The sequence below is a fragment of the Lactuca saligna genome, chromosome 4 (genome assembly GCF_052625555.1).
Source record: "Lactuca saligna cultivar CGN05327 chromosome 4, ASM5262555v1, whole genome shotgun sequence".
Lineage (NCBI taxonomy): Eukaryota > Viridiplantae > Streptophyta > Magnoliopsida > Asterales > Asteraceae > Lactuca > Lactuca saligna.
Genome location: NC_136420.1, coordinates 41,242,862 through 41,254,969, shown reverse-complemented (window position 1 = coordinate 41,254,969; position 12,108 = coordinate 41,242,862). Strand labels below are relative to the sequence as shown.

Below are 12,108 nucleotides of genomic sequence, written 5' to 3'. Positions count from 1 at the left end.
TTGAGTCCAACTGTTGTAGGGTAGGGTCTCTCATTCGAAGAATTATCTAGTCTGAGTAATATGTAATAGTATTCGCGAGCTAGTTAGGGGAAGAAAGCAGGAACTTCTTATGCAGCTGATGGCGGAGAGTGAGTTGGTGGAGTCAGAGATTTCCCTAGGGCAAGCCTAGGATGAGAGTAGCAGAGATCAGCAGTAGTAGAAGTGACATGGTGGAGTCGAGGCAGTACTTGAGGAAAGTACGGATAGATGTGGAAGGTAGTATGGGCCCGTACTACTGAAAGCAGAGGATCCGTACTCGAATCAAGGAAGGCTGAGATGAATCCAGGGAACTTGTAGTGTGTGAGATCCCTCGAGTTTGGATGAGTATTGTGATGTTAGTGATGGCATGTTGCTGAGTATAGCGACGCTACGTGGTAGACCAGATGGTAGTTCTAGCGTCGACGAGGGATCAGGCTTGGACTCTGGAGCTGGGCTGATTGATGATCAGATGAGAGAATTCATTCCATCCGAGAATTTCGCGCAGTATCATTGACCAAACTCCTGTGATCCTCTGTGTGATCAAGGAGAGCATTATAGAGATTTGTGATGAGAGGCCGAGTGCATTCTGCACTGAGATAACAGTCATAATAGAGACCCGTACATTGATGTTTTGGGAATTCAGAGTTTGTGAGGCTTCAGATTGACATGGTGGTTAAGGACCCCATTGTTAGCAGCAGATGGTTGGCAGATGTTGCTAACGCTTTTCATACCAGACGTTGTCTCAAAAGGAGACAATATATGACTTACTTCCGATCTCCAGCGGGGTAGAGCACGAGATTGATAGGAAGAAGTTGGTGGTGAATTAAGTGATGATGCAATTAATGCTATGTCATGAGATGACTTTTAGACCAGATTCTGGGCATAGTGTGCCCAGGCAATTGAGGCGTATCAGTTGGCGCAAGAGTTGTTAGATCTCCACTAGACGACTGAGACTGTGGCAGAGACCACTGCCAAGTCTCGGGAAGGAGCTTATATGGTACCACGGTATGCAGCAGATGAGGAATTTAAGAAGGTAAGTTATCAGAACATACTGTAGAATGATAACATGGAGATCGTGAGTATCTCGGGGTGCAAGACCCTGAATGATATGACTTCTAGAGCTTGAGTTCAGGATATGGACTTGGAGCGCATTGGTAAGAGGGAAACAAATCAGTTGCGTATAATGAGGGGTCTTAGGAGGAGACCGTAGATTTCATATTAGCTTTCGAGAGACCAGCAAGACCAGATTCGGTGCAACACTTGCGGGAAACTGCACCAGGGAACCTTTCGCTCCAGAGGCTTGAGTAAGTGTAACCCTGAGTTGTCCTCAGTTTGTGTCTGAATTGTATTTTTACAGAGAAGTCATATGCCAATTGCATACCGAGAAGCATTAGCGATTAGTGATAGAGCAATCCCCCAGATTGCGGGATTGGGGAGTACAACGTCATCTTGGTTTATTCCAAGACTGTGGAACAGCACGGGAAGCACCAGAGGGAGGTGCTAGAGACTTTGAGGTGGGAGAGAATTTTCATAAGGTTCTTTAATTGTGAGTTCTGGTTGCGCGGGGTGCAATTCCTTTGGCACCCTGTCAACCAGAATGGTGTACTAGTCGATCCAGGCCAAGATAGAGGCCGTGAGGCAGTGGGAGATTCCGAGGTCTCCAATTGAGATTCAGAGCTTCCTGGGTCTAGCATGTTATACCCGGAGATTTATTCGTATTTCTAGAAGTTTTGTAATCTTTTGGATTAACTAGTGTTGAAACCCTAGCATGGATAAGTGTGAGTTCTAGCAGATTGGTCATGGGTAGTGAGAAGGGTTGGGAATTCTTCCAGTCTGGTATGCTGTAAGGCATCGACTGAATCAAAGTGGGGGAGAATCGCCCAAGGATTCAGAAGGGGGAGCAGTTTTGAGACTAGGATAAGTTTCACACCTTTTTTTTTTGAAGGAAGATAGCCCAAGCAGTTGTATGGTTTGAGGATAGTGGAGATGGAAGTTCGGAAAGTTTACCAATAAGGAGATCGTGTTCCTGTGATGTTACTAGCAAGCCTTAGGGAATCAGGTTTGGGATTCCAGTCAGGACATGAGTTCAGTTGTGTGTGGGGCAAGCGCGTGTTTGATCCAGTGTTAGAGTGTTGTAAGTCTACGGGTGTAGCCGTAGCATTCACTAGCAATCAGATAGTATTAGAGTGTTGTAAATCTGTGGGTGTAGCCGCAGCCTTCACTAGGTTGGTAGATAGCGTGAGTGCGTTGTTAGGATGCGGAAAGAATAGTAGTACCCACCAGTTCGAGTGTAGCAATGAGGAAATGGAAATCCACGGATTGGATTTTTGGAATTTCCTAGACGGATGAGACCTGGTTAAACCAGTGATAAGATTGTAGGAACGTCGCTACAGAGATGAGAGCAAGGAAGCAGTGGACTGCTTAAGGTCATTTATGACATAAGGCTACAATTGGTCATGTAGCAATCGCGTTTAGCTGTGGGTTGGTAACCTCAGGATTCGATGTGTGGAACTGATCAGTTAGATTAGAAGGCCGTTAGAGCCACAGTAACAAGATAACTAGTAGTTGCAAGTTTCACAAAAGGATTTCGTTTAGAAGTTGTGTGAGGCGACTAAGTAGGGAGTCCTTGGGGCTCCACAGCCGGGCGGGAACCTAGTATTTCAGGACTGGCGAACGAATTGAGACCCGGAAGGTCGCGATAGATGTTGGAAAGCAGCCATGTAGTAGCATGCTATTTCAGGCAGTTCCATGCTTCAGACAGTTCAGTATTTCTGGCAGTCAGTGTTTCAGGCAGTAATGGTTTTGGGGATTTTATGTGCGGTTAGAGTCACAAATAGCCTGGGTTATGCTAAGTCACGTACGGCAGGATTATCTGAGTTTTGGCCAACTATAAATGAATCACAGGGATAAGTGGATCTGTGATTCTGTTTGCTAGTGGGAACCTCGAGTTGTCAGAAGTTAAGTAAGCAGCTAAGAGATAAGTGGACTGGGTGCGACGATAATGATTTCAGTATGGGCGGTCTGCCAGGGATTTAAACCATCTCAAGACATCAGATATCAGACAGAGTAGATGTGAACTATTGCGAGGAATCTGTTCACCAGTGGGATTCAAGGCTTTGCAAGAATTGGTCACGGTTACCCTAAGAAGGCTAGGGTGTGCCCAGGTTTATGGTCGTGTTACTTGACTAGTTAGTGCGTAAGGAATGATTTCGAGGATGAAATCTAATTTAAGTGGGGGAGAGTTGTAACGCCCCGTTTATTTAAATAAATTAATAAATATAAGTCTCAGACTAATTTGTGAAGAATTTTAGAAGTCGGAGATTAAAAGTGTCAGTTCCAGATTAGTCTTATAAATATTTATGAAGGTAAGGACCACGTGGTAAATTATCGAGACTTAAGATGGATAGATTATGAGAAGTAAGGGTTAAATGGTAATTTTGGACTTCATTGTAAAGAGTTTTGAAAGTTAGGGTTTATAAGGTAAACAAATAAGGGTGGAGGGGCTGAAGTTGAAAAATCATAAAATATGTTTGAAATGAGATACGGGATATACCCGTATCCCTTCCCCACGCCATTTCATCTTCAACCCTAAGCAATGAAGCGGCCGCCAACCTTATCCCTCCACTCCTCCAGCCGCAATCATCTCGTTTTCCCTCTCGTTCACCGATCGAAAAAGTGTTAATCAACCGCCGCTTACATCTTAGGTACGATCGCCGACTGCTACACTGCCGATGAAGGTCGCCTTGCGATGTTCGCTGCCAGAAGTGTCGGGGGCCGCTAGAGAACCATCGAGAACCAAAGACAAATCCGTTGCTCGTCGTGGGTGGGTTGTGAGCCACCAGAAACTCTCGGTTAGTCCTCTGCAAACCACCCTCTTCTCTCTCTTTCATTGTATTCTGTGTGTACGATGCCGGAAGCGTCATTGTCGACGTCGGTGGCCATGGGGCCGCTGTGTGCGACTTTCCGATAATATCAAACTCCTAATCAGCTATCAGGGGCTTGATCTCGAGTCATTTCGTGATGGTGGATGCCACCGTGTTCTGCTGCCCATTTCCTCCTCCAGCCAACGTAAGAGGTGGCTTTATGTGTGTTTATTGTTAATTGTGAAGAAGTATGTGTGTTTTTGAGCAGGAACCACCACCACCATTGGAAATCGTAGCTGCCGACGTAGTGCCGCTGCTGTTGCTATCGGACCTCCACACGTTGTCGTGAAGTGGGTGATCGTTTGCATTCCCGAGTAGGAGGCATATTTTGTGGATGTGTTTCTTTTGTTAGAGTGTGTTTTGTTTAGCAGAAATTTCCAAGATCAGCCACTGCCACCACCGTAAGGTGGTGGCTGCCGCCAAGCACTGCTACCGGCCGCCATGGTGTGTGTATTTGTGATTAGTTTAGTGTGTGTGTATGGTTAATTGAGATTAGCTTTGTAAAATGTAACTTGAATTTTGGATTAATGAAAAGAATCAAAACCACCACCGTAAGATGGTGGCCGCCGCCATAAACCGCCATAGACCACCACTACCCGAGGTGGTAGTGGATGGTGCCCCACTAGCAAACCCTAATGGGCTTAGAGATCGATGTTGGGCCTATTGGACCATATTTAGGTGGAAAACCCTAATTATGAGTATTTGGGCATTGGACTTATTTGGACCCACTTTTGGACCATTTGGATTGGATTGTGAATTAAGCCCAAATTATTCAATGCCATTTATATAGTAGAGTAAATGAATTAATGGATCAAGTCCTTAATGAACTAATTGAGAAAAATCCTAATATTTAAGAATTTTTCAGGACGCAAATGAGACTTAATTAATAAGTGAAATATTAAATAACATCATTGGTAGAAATTAATCTAAGCAATAATGAATTTAATGGATTAAGTCCTTAACGGATTAAGTACTTAGTGGGATAAGCCCTTAATGGGTTAAGCGAGAAACATTTAACCCTAATTATCATTTTATGTGAAACCCTAATTTTACTTGGGCTTTGTGTTGGGCCATCCAAGAATAATTAAATGGACTAGAGTAATTAGTTGGGCTTTAGGGTAAGGCCCATATGAAGGATTGGGCCCAATTTGGAAAATTGGGCCATAGTTCAGGCCTAGATGGTTGTATGATGTTGGGCCCCTAGAATGAGACATGTTGGACTGGACTGGACAATTGGGCCTTAAGGGAAGTCCATGTAGAGGTTTGGGCCTAATTTGGAAAATTAGGCCATATGTTGGGCTTTGATCCCTAGTTGACTTTGGGCCTATGGATTGGGCCTTGGGCTTGGGTAAGCCAAGCTAGGGGTAATGTAGTAATTACCCAAAGTATGTATTTATAGTTATGTGTTAGAACCCAATTATTAATTGGGTGTTATCTTGGTGTTGACAGTTTGGGAATCTGTCATCCAGCAGCTAGAGGTTGAGTCTGCGGGACTTCAGCAATGTGGGATTTTGTCTACGGGACTTCAGCAGTGTGAGGTGAGTTTCCTTCTAGTAGGAATGGGTCTAAGGCCACAATGCTGACCCGTTTAATTAGCAGTAGCTCCGGACTCCAGTTCGATGCAGTAGTTCATTATGCTTAATGTCTTTGTGATTCAGGCATGTTTTGTGTTATGTGTTCTGGACTCTGTTCTGATGCAGTATGCGCTATATGTATTCATGCTAGTTGATATATTTATGATATGTTATGTTCAGTTAGTTACGGACTTCGGTCCGATGCAGGGGACGGGGTCCCAGTCAGTTCCGGACTTCGGTCCGATGCAGTTAGTTTCGGACTTTGGTCCGATGCAGGGGACGGGGTCCCAGTCAGTTCCAGACTTCAGCCCGATGCAGTTAGTTCCGGACTTTGGTCCGATGCAGGGGACGGGGTCCCAGTCAGTACCGGACTTCGGTCTGATGTAGTTTCCGGACTTCGGTCCGATGTAGTGGGCAAGGCCCAATATGTGTTTATATGTTATTGTATGGTATATGGTAGTTTCGGGGAGCTCACTAAGCTTCGTGCTTACAGTTTCAGTTTTGGTTTCAGGTACTCAGTTTTCAAAAGAGGAGCTCGGGAAGATTGCAGTGCACACACCATTTGTTCAGCCTGGGATGTTTATACTCTTATATGTTTTATAGTTGTTATGATATTTTGATATACATTGTTTATGATTCTTATATGACGTTGATGAATATGGTTTTATTACTGATTTAAAACGAAATTTTCAGACTGTATTTTTGGGATGTTACAATACCCTTAAGGGTATATAAGCTTAGGTACCCAAACTCATAATAATACGTCGTTTTGTTTGATATATTCATTATAATATTGTTAAACTTCAAACCTTAACTTGATTTATATTTAATATTTTTAAATTTTCACTATTATCTTCCTCTTAAATCACATCTTTTTGTTGAACACTTACTAGGCTATATATATATATTATTGTTGAAAATGACAATTATGTAAGAGGAAGTTAAATATGAAATTTATAAAAATCTTTGAAGTAATTCAATTTAGAAGATGAATTATAAGAACATTGGACAATTACAATGTCTATATATGATACAAAATGATGTAGTATGGTGAGTTTGAGTACCTAAGCTTATATACCCTTAAGGGTATATTCACTTTTCCATATATATATATATATATATATATATATATATATATATATATATATATATATATATATATATATATATATATATATATATATATATATATATATATAGAGAGAGAGAGAGAGAGAGAGAGAGAGAGAGAGAGAGAGAGGGGGGGCAATGTTTATTAATAATAAAACATTAAATTAAATAGAAAAAATATATAAGAATGACATTTTAGTATTTTCAGTTTTTCGAGGGACCAAAACCAAAGTCAAACTAAGCGAAAATGACTATCAATTCAAAAAAGTCGTGGTTTGGACTAAAACCCCAAAAAATGCATATCATAGGGATCATTTTTGCAATTTAGTTTTAATAAAAATTTGTAAGTATGTTTGTTAGTTTGTTCATCATAGGTATGCCCTTCTATTTGTGTTAATGTCGATCACAGTTAGATTGTGAAGTTTAATTTACAATATGGTTATATAACACCTCAACTTTTTCTTTAAAAAAAAAAATCATGATTACCTGATCTAAACAAAAGTTTATATAACATACATTTATAAAAAAAAATCGGCCCCTTTCCATAGTTTTAAAAAAGAGACTCCAACAATCCATAGTTGCATCATATATAAACGATTAAACAAAAATAAAAACATTAAAAAAATTTAAGTATATATTTGAATTCCGAAGAACAAATGTGAAATTTTAAGAAAAAGTTTCTATTATTTTACTGGAATATAACATTCAAACAAAAAAAGCAAAGTAAGTTACAATAAAAGTGCATAAGTTGTCACATTTCGCTGAAAAACAATTATATTAAACATTTTTCGGAATTTATAGGGATGGGAAAATTTTTGATAAATGTTGGTGCAGATGGGAAATTTTTTGCATATTATATATAATTGAAATTCGAAATACCTTATTTGGAATTGGTGATCATTTTGATAAACAAACAAAACCTGGATCGTTTTTCTATAATTTTTATAGTCGTATAGTCATTTTTGTGTTCATTTGCAAAATGACCCATATTCAATTTTTGTTCCGGGTATGGGTTTACCCAAATACAACCCTAGTTTGGGTCAAAACAAAAAATTTAAAGAATAAGTTATATGAATTAGGTTGACTCGTTAGCAACTTATTTTATTTAGCATTTTAATTTTCGCATAATTGATTCATTAAACATAATTCAAATAATTATCTAAAATTTGAAATTCTAATCTAATTTTGTTTGAGTAAATCATTTTGGTTGAAACATTTTAGACACTGAATTTTAAAACAGTGAATTGTTTTTAGCTACTTTACAGTTCTGTTCCATTGATTTATTTTCAAAATAAACAAGCTCGGTTAAAATAAAAAATATTTTCATGTACATAAAAGATAAAACCAAAAACAATGCCGTTATTTGTAAATAATATAAATAAAAATAGTTCCAATTGTACAAATTACAAAAGCTGAAGGGACTATAACGTAATATTCACATAACGGTAATAAAAGTCTACATCAACTCCAAAATGTCATCAGGCGAGAGAGAAGAAAATATAATCACGGCGTCTCTCTTCCCCTCAAAATTCGCCAATCGCCCTTCCAATTCTTGATCAGATTCACTGATCTTGAACTCAAAACCCAATTTCATTCAAAAATCCCCTAGTTGATCTCGATTTCATGTCAAAATCAGTGTAATTAACGCCTGATTACTCCGAATTTAGTGTTTGTGTGTGAGAGGGAGATATTCATATCGAGAAATGTCGGAGACGAGGATTCTAGAGATTAACTTGATCTCTGCGCAAGGTCTAAAGATTCCCCCTTCTACCAAACGCAAGACGCACACCTACGCAATCGCATGGGTCGATCCCACAGTCAAGCTCCGGAGTAGCCTTGATCCCGTCGGTGGCGATAACCCTACCTGGAACGAGAAGTTCATCTTCCGAGTCACGCCGGATTTCATCTATGGAGACACATCCGCTGTTCAATTCGAAATCTACGCTTGTGGATACATCAGAAACTATCTCATCGGCCACGTACGTTACCTCTTAAGTAGTAGTTCCCTCACGTCCTCCAAAACCGGTGCAATGATCGGAACTCCGGCATTCTCCGCCGTCCACATCCGCCGTCCATCCGGGAGAGTGCACGGTGTACTCAACATCGCTGCGACGGTTTACGAGGGTTCAGATTTTGCAGCGTTTAACGGGATGTCCGCCGTGTGTTTTCGTGATCTGATTGGAGAAAAGGAGAATGATGATAAACGCCGCCGTGAACGGAGGCTCTCATGGCATCCTAGCCGCGACGGATCGAAGAGAAGCCAGCGATCATCTGGAGCAGAGTCTTGCGATTCTCCATCGGTTGAATTCTCCGACGGAAACGATTCCACGACGTCGTCTTCCTCTTCCTCCCTGACTACGGCGGCGTTCAAGGACTTGAACGGCGTGAGATCAACCGTTCAAGTGGCGGGAAAAAAGAATTTGAAATCCGACGGTGGGGGTTTGTTGTGTGGGTTAATGTTACAGAGGAGATTTAGTTACTGTCCGTCGGATCAGAATCTTTTGAGATTAACTGGATTCCGTGATCGGAAGATCTAAAGAGATTGTGGTTTTTCAACGGCTGAGATCTGATTTTGATGGCTAGTTAATAATACCTTGTTTGTTACAGAGTTCGGTAAGTAACCAAATTACTATTTTGACCTTTACAAGAATTCAATTCTTATGTTATATGTGAAAGAAGTACAAATTCTTTTTGTCAAATCGATTGAATTATAGAAATAAGGTTACATTTCTTGTTTTAGTAATTACAATCTTCAACTCTCGTTTAATAAAACCTAATAAAATCTTTTTCTTCCTCTCAAATCCAATAATAAAGTTTCATTTATTATTGTTAGAATCTTGAAATGAACCATTTATTGATGTTCTTGAACCTATGTGCCATGATATCGTTTTATTGGCACACTCATTCTGAAAATAATTTTTTTGAATAATTTGGTGTAACTTGTCTTAAAGCAAATATGATTATTCATTACATGATGCGGAGAATCATTAATCAAAGAGAAGAATAATCCATGCGTGTGTCGTGCCATTTGTAACATTGTAAGAATCGTTAACTCGTCATTGTTGTGACCTTGCTCGACTCAATATCATCAGAATCCAAAAACTATGATAAATGAACATGGTTAAACTTATACACGCTTTCACATCACAATTTGTGTATATCACATAAATCGTTGTGTATTTTTATTTGGAAAGTTGTTATCTTAATCGTCGTGATAAATATTCGAAAATCTAAGTTAACAATCAAAATCAAGCTTGTTTCGGGATCGAGATATTACCTATGCTCATTTTATGCATGTAATGAACATTTGAGATTTATTTCATAAGGTAAACGTTTACTTTTAAGCAATTGGTAAGACGAAAACAAATGGCATATTAAACTAGAAAAGAAATAACATCAAAAGCAACATAACCCCAAATGTTGATGCAATAACTAAAACTAAGCATAAAGTCGATTGGAAGAAAGTTTTGCTAAAACGCATTTTGACCGTGTTCAAGAATATGAAGATCTGGATCAACATGACTTCCAACTACAATATCAGTGTTGAGAAGATTTTTAATTGCAAAAAGTAAAGAATCAGAAAATAAGATTTCAGCAGGATGATTCGCTAATCAAAAAAAAATTTAGTGATATAGGGAAAGACGAGGCAATCAAGAAGTTTAAGATGTGCGGGAAGAGATGAATGACCAACATGAGAGATTAAAAAATTGGTACCGTTACCAAAAACAACTTGATTTTTATTGGAATATTGTTTGACGGCATCTAGGTTGGAAATGGACGGTATCATTTGTGCGGTGGCCTCGTAATCTTTTGGAAATTATGAATGCATAATAGCAACTTTACCATTTTCTTTTATCTCATATTGACGGGGAAGAAATATTTTGTGGGTTTACAATGTTTTTTTTTCTTGATAGGCCTTCAAAGGCTCTTAGTAGATCAAGGGATGGGCCAAAGCCACACAGCCTAGTACTAGTCGTTGCCATGAGTGCGATTTAGACGCACTTGACACTTCGCACAAAGTATTGGTTGCTGGGAGTTGAGGAACTTTTATGTTTAGCAGGTTCGGGATCGGTTGAGTCGAACCGAATCCGGTTCGTTCGGAATATTTTGGAAGGCCCGGTAACCGGCTTGCTTGGAGAGCAAGGCGCTGCCCTAAGGTTTCTAGGGGCTAACCCATGCGGGTTTTTTGATGCCTTCTAGGGTTTCTAAACCTATAAATACAACTCTCTACGAGCCGTATCTTCTGCTTGAAAATTAGAAGCTCTGTGTGTGTGCGTGTGTGTGTGTGATTTCTTCCGGATTCTTAGTATTCACTTTGCGTTTATCGGTTTCCATTGTTGTTGGAAACTCGGTAAATCTGAATTAAATCCTGAGGTTTTACTATGTTGCTTACAGTCGATAGAAGCAAAGTAAAAACCTTTAAGGATAGGAGTTCGATCCATGCAGTTGTTCCATGATCAAGATCAATCGTCAACAAGTCGGTTTTACATTATTATCTTGTTTTTAATCAAGAAGGATTGATCCGGTTTTTAGATGAAACTTGGTAATCAGATAAATAATAATTAGATTTATTATTCGTAATTAATCAACATAATTCTCAATATTATTTGTCGATTTCCTTGCGTGTCTATTAGATTTGATATTCAACAATCTTAAACGTTTTTATGTGTTTATAAATCAACAGACTAATGGACACCCAAATCCTAACTGCTAGTCTCCACTACATGAACCAAGAGTTTGTCAAGCTTGACCGATTCAAGTTCACGCTTCATGTGTTGAAGCTCGCCTATGTTTTGGACCCAAAATCGTCCCTAATTTCTGCTAATCATTGTGTATCTGAGGAACTGTGTGTGGGTCACATCAAGAACTCATTGTTTGATCGACTCTATGATCTTTATGCGCCGGTTATGAGTGCTTTGGAACTTAAGTACAAGGCACATGAGGAAGGTAGCAACAAGTACCTGATGTCAAAGTACCTAGAGTTTCAAATGGTTAAGGACAAACCTATCATGAAGCAAGTGCATGAACTCCAGGTCATGGTCAACAAGCTGAATGCGCTCTCCATCTCGATACCAAAACTCTTTCAGGTTGGTGCGATCATTGCAAAACGGCCACACTTGTTGAAAGACTTCTCTAAGAGAATGATACATAGATCTGAGGACTACTCCTTGGATGATCTGATGAAACACCTTCGCATTGAGGATGAAACTCGCATCAGGTACAAGCGTGGTAAAGTCGGATCGAGTGTGTACCATGTCTCAGTTGGGGGTTCTAGTCATAAGACCAAGTCTAGGGGACAAAACAAAAGGAACTTGAGACCCAAGAAACAAACCTTCAAGAAACCAAGTCATCAGAATCCTAACTCAAAGCCTAAGAGGGTCAGACCTTGCCATGTCTACGGAGAGATTGGGCACTATGCGAGAGAATGCAAAGATCGAAAATTAGGACCGGTTGCACATACAGTTGAGCAAGTGGCTAATATG

At 39.8% G+C, this 12,108-nt stretch overlaps 1 protein-coding gene across 1 annotated transcript; it reads left to right on the top strand.

Annotated features, from left to right (window-relative positions):
- Positions 1-8,096: 8,096 nt before the first annotated feature.
- On the top strand, positions 8,097-9,319 carry LOC145038447 (Calcium-dependent lipid-binding (CaLB domain) family protein). Its single transcript, XM_078986809.1, has one exon. It carries the CDS (start codon positions 8,329-8,331, stop codon positions 9,160-9,162), a length of 834 nt encoding a protein of 277 aa, XP_078842935.1. The 5' UTR covers positions 8,097-8,328; the 3' UTR covers positions 9,163-9,319.
- Positions 9,320-12,108: the final 2,789 nt, after the last annotated feature.

What these genes read in the sequence shown, in the direction of transcription:
- LOC145038447 (XM_078986809.1), top strand. Translation starts at nt 8,329, where the DNA reads ATGTCGGAGACGAGGATTCTAGAGATTAACTTGATCTCTGCGCAAGGT.